The following is a 12892-nucleotide window of genomic DNA, read 5'->3' as shown; positions in this document are numbered from 1 at the left end:
AAAATTTATAGTTATAGGACAATGAGACTGGTTTCTGAAAACATGAACATTTTACTAGGCTATTGTTTTCTACCACTTCAATTTTTCAAGTACATGCCACACCAATGAAAACTAAAGTAACTTTATATTCCCTTTATTAATAAAAACTTCTTTCTGATTAAATGATAAAATTAATCTTCAAGTGTTCCTATAAATCAGACTAGTTTACCTTGATCACCTAAAAGATATAATTAATCAACAGTATTCATCAGAAAACATTTATCTAGTTTTCCCAAATATATATGGAAATAGCAAAGTTGCTTTAATTTTTGGATGTGATTCTACAAGTTTGGATAATAAAAGTCAAGAGAGTATAAACAAAAGGAAAGCTGCTCTTAAATTGTCACACAAATAAAGAAAATAAGTTACAGCTTTGAATACGTCATGACAGATTTTTATGTATCAAATCTATACTGATAGTATATACAAAGGAGAACTAGGAGGAATACAGCAGGCAAGGAATTTAAGGAGCTTTGGGCTACCACAATTCCTCTCAAATAGTACAAGTGTTCAGAGAAGTTTCTGATCATTACTTTATGTGAATTCTAGCCTTGAAATCTGGCAAAGTCAAAGCAATACAAAATCCTTCTCCAATCTGCTTCTCTTACTTGGAATCCAGTAATTCTGTGCCTTTTATTTTTACTTAACTCCTATTTATGTTTTCTTTTACCTTATATTTTAAGTATAGTGATTATCCATAATTATATAAGAATCAAAAACTAAAATAACATTAAAAACAGTAAATAGATTCCCCAAGACTTAGAGCAGAGTTGTTCTTTGCTAGAATGGAAAACAAAATAAACCCCAGGACAAGAGCTCCTTCATCATTTAAACTTTCCCCTTTCAAGGAAGTGGGTGAAACTGATCTTACTTCACTATTAGTTTGTTTTTTCCTACCTTCGCATTAGAATTTGTAACCAGTCAACCAAATATTGTACCAAGGAACATTCTTGAATCTAATTTCCAATAGTGGAAGGTCAGCTAAGACTGATCCTGCAAATTAACACCTGTTATACTTTTCATTGCAAGTTTAAGTATTTCAATAAGCTTACTCAGAATTCATGAAAGTATATTCAGTCACTTAAAGCCAGAACATGAAAAAAACCTGTGGCAATGTCATAAAATCCATCTAAATAATCAACATGCCCTTTTCCCTCCTTTTCTTTTTTCTTGGAATTACTGGAATACTATAAATAATCATTTTTTCAAAGAGAATAGAGGGAAACAGACAGGGACATAAAGAGAATGTGAGGAACAGATAAAGGAAAACATTTAAATCAAAAGGTATTCTAGCAAAAAAAAAAAAAAGACTAGAAAAGAAGTAGAAATGCATTAAATGAAACATAACTTCATTTTTATATTATGAAAAGAAACTAGTGAAAAATATAAGTATTATAAAAGCATTCAAAGAGGCATATGGTAGAGGATACATGCATTTTAATTTATTTTTTACCTCTAGGCCAAGAAACGCCTGCACACTATTTGTTCTATCAAGACAATCCAAGCAATTTGTTCGAACTGTACCACTCTGGCATCTGTAATAGTTTCAATAAAGTTAATACAACTAGTTTGCAACAAAAATAAAACTAAAACAACTGCATTGATTAAAATAACTGAGATGATTAAAACATAGCACCCCTTTCATTATTACAATTTTCAAACATACTAAAAAGATGAATTATGCTATGACTATCCATACAGTCACCATGAAGAGTCTATAATGTGTTCACATTGTGCCATATAGTCTTTATCACATATCTATGATACACTTATTTTTAATTAGGCCAGTAGTCTGGAACTAAACGAACATACAAGTTTATAATCCTATAGTCCTTTGCACTTAAAAGATAATCAAATATTCAGGGAAAGTTTAGAAAATTTAAGATCTACCTTCTCTATCGACTATCCTATAACATTGCTAAGGCATTGATACTAAGTAAATTTAAAAAGGTGAAAAAATTAAAAATTTAAATGTTATTCACAAAGTTTACCTCAACCTATATTGTGAACTTAAATCCTATAATATTTACTTTTTTTCCTTTATTGCTCATACAAAACTGAAAATTTAAATTACACTAAAGCAGAGAGTAAGCATATGCCATTTATTTCTATTTGCACTTAACAGTTTTAACCAGGGTCAAAAAATATTAACACATTAATTATTTTTTAAAAATGGAATAGTTTCATAGATAACAGCAAGAGGTCTAGAGCCAGATGTATCTTAGCTCTAATACTTCCTAGTCATGTGACTTGGAACAGATTAGAGCCTATGACTTGATTTCCTCAAATGTAAATGCGCATAACAGAGCCTATTCCCATAGCCACTAATATTGAAACATAAGACTATGCTGCCTCTCCCATAGTATGTGCTCTTATTTGTTGAATTCTATAGAAAATTCAGTATAAAAATGATATTTAAATTATAAACTTTAATTTTAAAAAGGAAATTAAAGAATTCAAAGATAAGAATAAATTTAAAAGTATAGCAAAGTTTCAATTTAAAGAACAGAGAAAGCCAGCAGTCAAACCTTTGAACTTCACTTCCATCAAAATAAAAAAATCCATCATCTAGAAACTTCTGGACTTGAGGTTTAAGAACACTATGTAATTTTTCTGCCTTTCCTCCTTTAACCATTTGATGATAATCAAAATTCACCATATGGATATCAGCAGCATGTTCAGAAGCTTTTAAATGACTCTGAAAAGTAAAAAAGGCAAATAGTAATCTGAATGTTAAATACGACCTTATTAACACTAACAGTAAAATGGAAAATTACCTGCTGGTACCTAATGTCATGTATTCCCTAAAACCTCATATACTATCCCTGAGAAACTGAGTGACATAATTAATACCAGGAAACTTAAATAACATTCTGGCCTGATTTAGAAAATGAAAAATTATTTCCAATCACAAGTATTTTATTTTCCAACACAATTTAGTAACTATTTATACTAATTACAGAATTTCAAAGTATTCTCTTTTTGTAACACAAAGAATCAAGAACTGAAAGATTAATTTTCTATACTTTCATTTAATAATACATTTTAAAGTACACTACTAAAAATTCACATTCTAAAGTATAATCTGTTTATTAACAATACTTATATCACAAGGTTAAAATATAGCCAAATAACTAGGTTACTTTTTAGACACGTGAGACTGAACTTTAAAAAATGATTTCTACCATTTTAAGTTTATAATTTTATGTAACATCATTATTTATATTAATTCAATATTGATTCAATAAGCATTTATTTATTTTGTTTTGTTTTTGTGGTGCTGGGGATTGAACCCAGGGCCTTGTACATTTGAGGCAAGTACTCTACCAACTGAGCTATATCCCCAGCCCTTAATAAGCACTTAATAAAAGTAATTTTCTTGAGAAGCCAGGCTTTTGAGTTCCTTTCACTTGTCTTCTCTTCATCTACACATGAAGGTATAGTGTTGTGTGTACACAAATGACTCGGGCTTCTGGGACATAGGCGATCAATAAAGAAGGAAACTGCCTGATATTTCTCTACTAATGATAGATGAACACTTTTGCTTGGGGGGGTGGTATTTTTCTGCTTCTCTAAAAAATTAAATAGCAGATTAAAAAAGAAGGACAACTGTCTTGAAAGCTTTCCAAAATTCGAATTTCAGCAGCACAGTCTAAATTGTTCTCTAATGGTTCCAAAGAATTAGAGACTCCAATAAGTACTAACCTTTCTCTAGGAAATAATTTATATCCTAGGAGAATCTGATTATTGTATTATTTTTTAAAAATACTATTCTAGGTGACACGGTCCAGAACAAAAGAAGAAATGGCCATACTTACCTGGAAAGCCTTACTTAGCATATGTTCACCTTCTTTAGATCCAAGCAAATTTACAATTATTTGTTTGCCATATAAATTCTTAAGTGTTCTAAAATGCCTATTGAGGAGAAAAAGGAAATATGCATATGTCAAATGATAAGCCACCCAAAAAAACCAGAACCCATTTTTTTTTCCCCACTGGAGCTTTACAGTTATACGTAGTTGTTGGGTTCATCTCTATAAACTCACACATACACAGAATTAAGACTTCATTATTAAACAGAACCTAGGTGGCAGTATTTTAAACTCAGACAATTGGCCAAATTGGGTATAAATCTTATACCTCTGAATTTATGAAAACTCAGTTAATGCAATTTCCTCTCTGACTTTGGACTCTCACCCATGCTGAAGTTATGGACTCATCCAGCCCCCTCTCCACTCTGGAAGACTGGCACCAGACAAAACAAGGTATCAGCTTGGCTGATTACACAGTAAGGTCATTACATACTCTGAAAACATTTAGAAGGACCTCCTTACTAGGTATAGCTCTTGAAAACTAGGCCCTGAATATGAGTCTTCTTTCTCTCCACTTTCAATCATTCCAGAAGCTATACAGCAGTCCTTGCCTATCTGTGGTTTCCCTTTTCCTTGGGCTTCTGGGACATAGGCAAGCAATAAAGGAAGAAAAATAAAAAATAAAAATAAAAAAGTTTTAGTTATTCAAGATCAACCGCAATCCAAAATTGTTAAAATTGGTCTTGATTCTTTCGAGAGAGGGAAACCAAATTCACATAATTAATTTTTGTGTGTGTGTGTGTGGGGGGCGTGGTGAGCCCAGTGGTGCTTAACTATTGAGCCACATTCCTAACCCTTTTTATTTTGAGATAGGTTCTCGCTAAGTTACTCAGGGCCTCACAAAGTTGCTGTGGCTGGCTTTGAAATTGCAATCCTCCTGCCCCAGCCTCCTGAACTACTGGGATTATAAGGCATGCACCACCACACCCAGCTACACAACTTGTTTATTACAGTATATTGTTGTTAACAGTCCTATCTTATTCGATCTTGTTCTTAATTTTTTACCTTGCCTGATGTCTAAACTAAATTTTATCACAAATATATATGTTTAGGAAAAATCAGTATACAAATAGATATATGAGGTTTCAGGCATTCCCAGGGAGGAGGGGGTGTCTCACAATGTATCCCCTGAGGATAAAGGGGACTACCAGATAGAGGGATACCACATGTAAGAAATAAAGCATGAGCTTCATCTGTGATTTAAAATTTTCAAGAAGGAACATTTAGAAAACTAAAATAAAACAGTGGTCATTAAATGTTTTATTTAATTCAACACACCTAAAATATTTCTACATGCAATCACTATAAAATAAATATTGAGATATTTTATACTAAGTGAAATCAAGCACACATTTGACATTTATAATACATCTCAGTTTGGACTCGTCACATTTTAAGTGCTTAACAGCTATATTTGGCTAGTAGCCAGCAGGGAACAATGCACCCAGAATGGAAGTCTTAAGGCTAAAAAGATTAAGATCCACCCCTAGAAGTTATAACACTACAGTCTTCAAACTGAATTAGAAGTCAGAGGAATTTTACATGGCATCAAAAGAGTTGAAAGCACTCAGTAAACACAAGTAATCTCAGTGCTTAACAATATCAAAACTTATAACACTATGTAAAAATAATGAGTCTTACCTGTCAAAAGCAGGTGCATTAGCTTCAAAACCCCTTGACATACGGACACGATGGGATCCCACCTTAGACAAAAAAAATATATTTAATCACACCAAAAACCAACGTGTAGACAAGAAAATATCATTGTTTGAAATATGTAACAATCCATTTGTTGAACACACAGTAGTAAATCAAATAGCTGATGACAATCTTAAAAAAAAAAAAGATCTAAACAGTTCTAAAAGTTTCCCCTCCCTTTTATTTCTAAAAAAGCAATCTCATTAAAAAAGAATTACAAGTTACACCATTATGAAATACTTTTCACCTAATAATAATTTTCATTGATTTAGTGCTTTCATATATATTACCTCATTTTTAAGTTCAATCTACTTGCCCCATGTAAGTTAATAGATAACTTGCCCTCTTAGATCTACATAATCAATTCCAAAAAAGATTCAGATGATATTTTTATATCTCCTGACCTAAATTACTGCTCTTCCAAACTGCCTACCACTACTATGTCCATGTGTCTTTCTCTTTGCTATGCTGAATACTCCATAATCACCTCTCCCTCACCAAAAGCTCCAATGAATTAAAAATATAATTCCTTCCAGGAAAAAGACCCTTTCCAAGTCAACCTCATAGCCAGGCAGTTAGAGTAACAGCACATTTTTCAGAATTAGAAATTTGGGATTAAATGAAATATACAAGATAGAACATTTCTATCTGCTGTATATTCTCATAATGTCTCTTTCTACACATAGGAGTGTGGTAGAGAGATGAGGCAAGACTGAGGAAGATCTAACAGAAGAAATATAAAGGTAAGACCAATTTGAACTTTAACATTTTTCTCTGAGATGCTAAGATCAAAGTTTCCTAGAATTCATTCTTGCTAATCTGTGAACAAAGTGACTCTAAGTGTAGGAGGTATAGAAGGAGGGTTGCCATATCAGTCATATAGTTTGACCAAAAAAAAAAAAAAAAAAAGAAAAAGAAAAAAGAAAGAAAGAAAGAAAGGAAAAGAGAAAATAATCTCTAATATGCTTATCCAATCTCAAAACTGAATTGAAATATTAACATCAAGTATTCTCCCTTGCTGTCCTAAATCGGACAACATAAGGATTATCCTGACAGTGGATTCTCTTTTTTCTTTTTTATAAGAATTTGAATGCTCTAACTTAGATTCACATTTACACTAACTGAATCATTTGATTGAGTTTCATCCTATAGTACTTGAAAGTCTTCATAAAATTTTAAAATTAGAAAAATGTGAGGTGGGGTTGTGGCTCAGTGGCAGACCACTTGCCCAGCATGTGTGAAGCACTAGGTTCAATCCTCAGAACCACATATAAATAAATAAATTTTTAAAAAGTACATCAACAGCCAAAAAATATTAAAAGAAAAGAAAAATGTGTGCCTCGGGGGCTGGGACTCAGCAGTAGAGCTGTGTGGGGCCCTGGGGGTCAATCCTCAGCACCACATAAATAAAATAAAGATATTGTGTCCACCTACAACTAAAACAAAACATTTTTAAAAAAGTAAAGAAAAATGTGTGCCTCAGGAGATTAAATATTTTAAACTGGAGAAAACTCAGCAAAAGTTAACACCTTCTCTTTAGCATAATCTCAGGTTAACTGCCTATACATATACAAAAGTTTAAGACAGCATTTTTTATTGTTTAATATTCATCTTGCATAACACTGAAATTATTAATAAGGTGAAAAAATATAAATTCTCATGTTTTTAATTAATGCCTGTGGTTGTTCCCCACCATCCCAACACACAGATACCTGTAGGTGGATATCACAGCTCTGATAGCAATAGATTGGTTAGATTAGACTGGGTTTTATTACTCATTGTTAAAGGGAAAATTCCGTATTAAAAGAGCTAATATAAATTGTGATAAAAGAGATACTCCAGAACTATTATTATTATAATTTTTTTGTACTGAGGGTTGAACCCAGGGATACTTTATTGCTAAGCCACAGCCCTAGCCCTTTTTTATTTTTGAGACAGAGTCTTGCTAAGTTACTTAAGGCCTCACTAAGTTGCTGAGGGCTGGCTTCATATTTACAATTCTCCTGCCTCAGTCTCCCAAGTTGCTGGGATTACAGGTATGTGCTACCACGTCTGGCACTCCAGAAATTTTTTTTTTTTATGGAAGAATTCTTTTCTCTTTCTTTTTTATTAAAGCGTTATAGTTAACAACATAGTAGTTGGTTGGGTTCATCTTAACAAATTCATATATTTATGCAATTCAATTTCAATTAATTTTTCTCTCTTCTTCCCATTCTCCTGATCTTCTTTTTTGCTCATCTATTTATTTTTGATTGTTTCTTTCTACTTACACATAAAGGTGAAATTCCTATGGTATATTTACATATTCACATAGCAAATTTTTTATTTTAAAAAATTCATTCTGCATTTCCTCCCCCTTTCTCATCCCTCCTTTCCTCCATCTTCTTCTCTCTGATCTTCCTATGTCTTTATGATACCAATCCTCCCCTCCTCCTCTCCTTTATATTGCTTCTACATATGAGATAAAATATTCAACCCTTGATTTTCTGAAACTGGCTTATTTTACTCAGCAAGATGTTCGTGGGCTGGGATTGTGGCTCAGTGCTGGAACACTTGCTTAGCATGGGTGACACACTGGATTCAATCCTCAGCACCACATAAAAATAAATAAATAAAATAAAGGTATTGTGTTCATCTACAACTAAAAAAAAAAAGTTGTTCTCCATTTTGTGTACGTACCACAATTTTTAAATCCATTTGTCTATTGATGGGCATATTGGTTTTTTTTTTGTTGTTGTTGTTGTTTTCTCTTTTTTTTTATTGGTTGTTCAAAACATTACAAAGCTCTTGACATATCATATTTCATACATTAGATTCAAGTGGGTTATGAACTCCCATTTTTACCCCAAATACAGATTGCAGAATCACATCGGTTACACATCCACATTTTTACATAATGCCATATTAGTAACTGTTGTATTCTGCTTCCTTTCCTATCCTCTACTATCCCCCTTCCCCTTCCCTCCCATCTTCTCTCTCTACCCCATCTATTGTAATTCATTTCTCTCCTTGTTTTTTTCCCATTCCCCTCACAACCTCTTATATGTAATTTTGTATAACAATGAGGGTCTCCTTCCATTTCCATGCAATTTCCCTTTTCTCTCCCTTTCCCTCCCACCTCATGTCTCTGTTTAATGTTGATCTTTTCCTCCTGCTCTTCCTCCCTGCTCTGTTCTTAGTTGCTCTCATTATATCAAAGAAGACATTTGGCATTTGTTTTTTAGGGATTGGCTAGCTTCACTTAGCATAATCTGCTCTAGTGCCATCCATTTCCCTGCAAATTCCATGATTTTTGTCATTTTTAGTGCTGTGTAATACTCCATTGTGTATAAATGCCACATTTTTTTTATCCATTCATCTATTGAAGGGCATCTGGGTTGGTTCCACAGTCTAGCTATTGTGACTTGTGCTGCTATGAACATCGATGTGGCAGTATCCCTGTAGTACACTCTTTTAAGGTCTTCAGGGAATAGTCCGAGAAGGGCAATAGCTGGGTCAAATGGTGGTTCCATTCCCAGCTTTCCCAGGAATCTCCATACTGTTTTCCAAATTGACCGCACCAATTTGCAGTCCCACCAGCAATGTACAAGAGTACCCTTTTCCCTACATCCTCGCCAGCACTTGTTGTTTGACTTCATAATGGCTGCCAATCTTACTGGAGTGAGATGGTACCTTAGGGTGGTTTTGATTTGCATTTCTCTGACTGCTAGAGATGGTGAGCATTTTTTCATGTACTTGTTGATTGATTGTATGTCCTCCTCTGAGAAGTGTCTGTTCAGGTCCTTGGCCCATTTGTTGATTGGGTTATTTGTTATCTTATTGTTTAATTTTTTGAGTTCTTTGTATACTCTGGATATTAGGGCTCTATCTGAAGTATGAGGAGTAAAAATTTGTTCCCATGATGTAGGCTCCCTATTTACCTCTCTTATTGTTTCTCTTGCTGAGAAAAAACTTTTTAGTTTAAGTAAGTCCCATTTGTTTATTCTTGTTATTAACTCTTGTGCTATGTGTGTCCTATTAAGGAATTTGGAGCCCAACCCCACAATATGTAGATAGGAGCCAACTTTTTCTTCTATCAGACGCAGAGTCTCTGATTTGATATCAAGCTCCTTGATCCATTTTGAGTTAACTTTTGTGCATAGCGAGAGAAGGGGATTCAGTTTCATTTTGTTGCATATGGATTTCCAGTTTTCCCAGCACCATTTGTTGAAGATGCTATCCTTCCTCCATTGCATGCTTTTAGCCACTTTATCAAATATAAGATAGTTGTAACTTTGTGGATTAGTCTCTGTGTCCTCTATTCTGTACCATTGGTCCACCCGCCTGTTTTGGTACCAATACCATGCTGTTTTTGTTACTATTGCTCTGTAATATAGTTTGAAATCTGGTATCGCTATACCGCCTGATTCACACTTCCTGCTTAGAGTTGCTTTTGCTATTCACTCCAGAAATTTTTAAGGCTTTCAAATAACAATGAATTTACCTAAAAAGAAAAGGTTTCATCAAAGATGTACTTTTAAATTTTTAACTGGGTGATATGGAACATCATTTTTCATTATTATTGCATTATTATTTAATTGTTATAATTTTTCATTATTAATGTTCTTATATTTCTGACTGTCAACCAAAAATCAAGCACATAGCATTAAATGAGAAAAAATTTCATCATGTTTATCTTTTAAGACTTTATAAACTGTAATGTAACAGAATAGTTGCCAACACTTAAAATATATTCTTACTTATAAAGCACTTTTTACAACTTTATAATGCCTCAAAAGAATTCATACTGATAGTTACCAGTTCTATAAAAAGTCTCAAGGAACAGACTGCAAACTGGAAAGTGTTATGGGCTTTGAATCTCTCATAGCAACTAGTATAAAATAATACATACTAGAAGAACTTAATTATTAACTAGAGAGATCAGCATGGATGAGTCACTAGAAGTTATTCAAATGAGATTTGAGTTGGATGTTGAAGGACAACATATCTTACTTTTGGAAATAGAAGATTCCTATTAGAAAACAGCAAAGCATGAAGTAGAATAGGTAGAGTAAACCAGATTACGAGGAGATAGGTCTCGGGTATATATATATGTGAAGCCTAATACATCAAAAATGAAAAAGAAGTGTCAGAAAGGTAACCAGAAACAGACCCTAGATGGATGAGATTGGTTAGAAAACTGTAAGAATCTTCAGGGTCCAAAGAAATTATGAGACCTTAAGTGAGATGAAAGGAGTAAAATAAATACAAAGTCCCAAAGCCTTGGAGAATGCTAGGGCAAAGTATTACAGGTGATTCAGACTATTACAATAAGATGGTGTACAACAGAAATTCTTGACTCTGAATGGAAGGGCACTTGCTTAAAAATGCATTCCAGATTCTGCTTTTAGATGATCTAAAGTTGAGTTGTGAATCTGCATTTTATCACCACTTCAGATGATACTTTTAACCTTTTGATTAAAAAGCCACAGGGGAATTAATTAAAAAGATGCAAGACAAAGAACAAATTGCCTAAGGATTCTCTGTCTACTAAAGTGGGACATCTCACTAGTCAACACTAAATTCAAAGATCCCTTAAAATAAATTCCAATTCTGAGAACACATAAAACACCTACTATCCATTAAAAGCCACCCTAAGTTCACAGATTACTTGTTTGCCTTCTATGAAACAATTAATTAATCTTTGGACTTGGCATTTTAATATTTTTAAAATCAATTATCTATTTTTCTAATCTTTAAAATTAGTCATATATTTTCATTCCTTTATAACCTACTATTTTAGAATGGAGCAAAAACTACTTTGGTATAAAAAACACTCAAGAAAAGAATCCATTCCTATTCAAAGGAAAGCTGACTTTAAAAACTGCTAAGCTAAATAATTGTGAGAAACACTGACTTGGGCTAGAGGTCCAAGATAAGATCCTTTTCTATTCCTTTTCTTGATGCTATATGCTAAGGTACAAAACTTACTAGATTATACATACTAGGAGCCTAATAAGGATTTGTGAATTAAAATATAAGATTGTACTATTGGATGAAATTTGGTATTATGACCTTATATTTTTAAAAAATGTTACAAAGATCAGCAAAGGAGATTTAAAAATTATCAGAAAGCAAGTCGGAAAACATGCTGAAGATGATCGTCATCACAGACTACCAAGTAAAATTCCTTTAGCAGATACATTATTGGTGATAGCATCAATAGCTAATCCTGACATGTTGCTGACTGTGTCAGGCACTCTTCTAAGTGTTTTTCATTTAGTCCTTAAAACAACCCTATGAAGGGTTTTAATATTATTCTTGTTTTATACATAAGGAAACTGAGACAGGAATTAAATCACTTGTTCAAAATCACACAGCTTATAGCAATAGAGTTAAGTATGTTGGATGAAAAGCCAGTATTGAAGCTTTAACTATTACATGCTTTTGCCTGAAGATTAAATTATTATATACTAACACAGTAAGATAATAAATATGTAAACATTGTGAAAATCAATGTGCTATAAAAACCTATTTTTTTTTTTTTGGTACTGGGGATTGACCTCAAGGGCACTCAACCACTGAGCCACATCCCCAGCCGTATTTTGCATTTTATTTAGAGACAGGGCCTCGCTGAATTGCTTAGTGCCTAGCTTTTGTGGAGGCTGGCTTTAAACTCATGATCCTCCTACTTCAGCCTCCCATCTCCCAAGCCACTGGAATACAGGTGTGTGCCAGCAAACAACTAAATTTTTAAAATGAAATACAGCAGCTGGATTTTAGTAGGGTTTGCATATGGTCTGTCCCCCAATGGTTCATGTGCCAGAAGTTTGGTCCCCAGGGTGACACTACTGGGAGATGGTATGGAATTGTTAAGATGTGGATACTAGAATGGAAAGTCCTTAAGTTATTGGGAGCTACCTCAGAAAGGAATGCTGGCTTCCTGGAGTGAGTTCTTGTGAGAGCAAGTGGTCATAAAAGCCTGAGCCTCATGAGAATCTCCCTCTGGCTTCCTTTTCCCAGACGTGATCTCTTTCTCCCACACATGCTCCCACATGCAATGCCATCCAACATTAGGCCTTCACCAGAGGCTGAACCAATAGGGCTGCCCAATATTGGACTTTCAGCCTTCCCAACCATTAGCCAAAATAAGCCTCTTTTCTTTATAAAGTTGGCCTGCTTCAGGTATTTCATGACAGAAACACAAAACTAATGCACTATATGAAAGAGCATTAAAAGAAAAAATATCCAAGACAAGACACTTCTCAGATCCTCACTTGTGAATCCAGCTAACATTATTAAAT

General features: G+C 33.6%; 1 protein-coding gene across 4 annotated transcripts in view; it reads right to left on the bottom strand.

Annotated features, from left to right (window-relative positions):
• The window catches only part of Synj1 (synaptojanin 1), an 81949-nt gene that overhangs the window by 43932 nt on the left and 25125 nt on the right, over positions 1 to 12892 (bottom strand). For all 4 annotated transcript variants that reach the window (XM_076866949.2, XM_076866950.2, XM_076866951.2 and 1 more), the window contains exons 7-10: positions 5553 to 5614; positions 3858 to 3954; positions 2568 to 2737; positions 1493 to 1574 (exon numbers count right to left, since the gene is read on the bottom strand). In XM_076866949.2, coding sequence (XP_076723064.2) covers positions 1493 to 1574; positions 2568 to 2737; positions 3858 to 3954; positions 5553 to 5614 — 411 coding nt within the window. The remainder of the gene's footprint in view (positions 1 to 1492; positions 1575 to 2567; positions 2738 to 3857; positions 3955 to 5552; positions 5615 to 12892) is intronic.

The sequence above is a fragment of the Callospermophilus lateralis genome, chromosome 10 (genome assembly GCF_048772815.1).
Source record: "Callospermophilus lateralis isolate mCalLat2 chromosome 10, mCalLat2.hap1, whole genome shotgun sequence".
In the NCBI taxonomy this organism is placed as follows: Eukaryota; Metazoa; Chordata; class Mammalia; order Rodentia; family Sciuridae; genus Callospermophilus; species Callospermophilus lateralis.
Note: the sequence above shows the minus strand (reverse complement) of the source record. Positions and strands in the feature narration are given on the sequence as shown.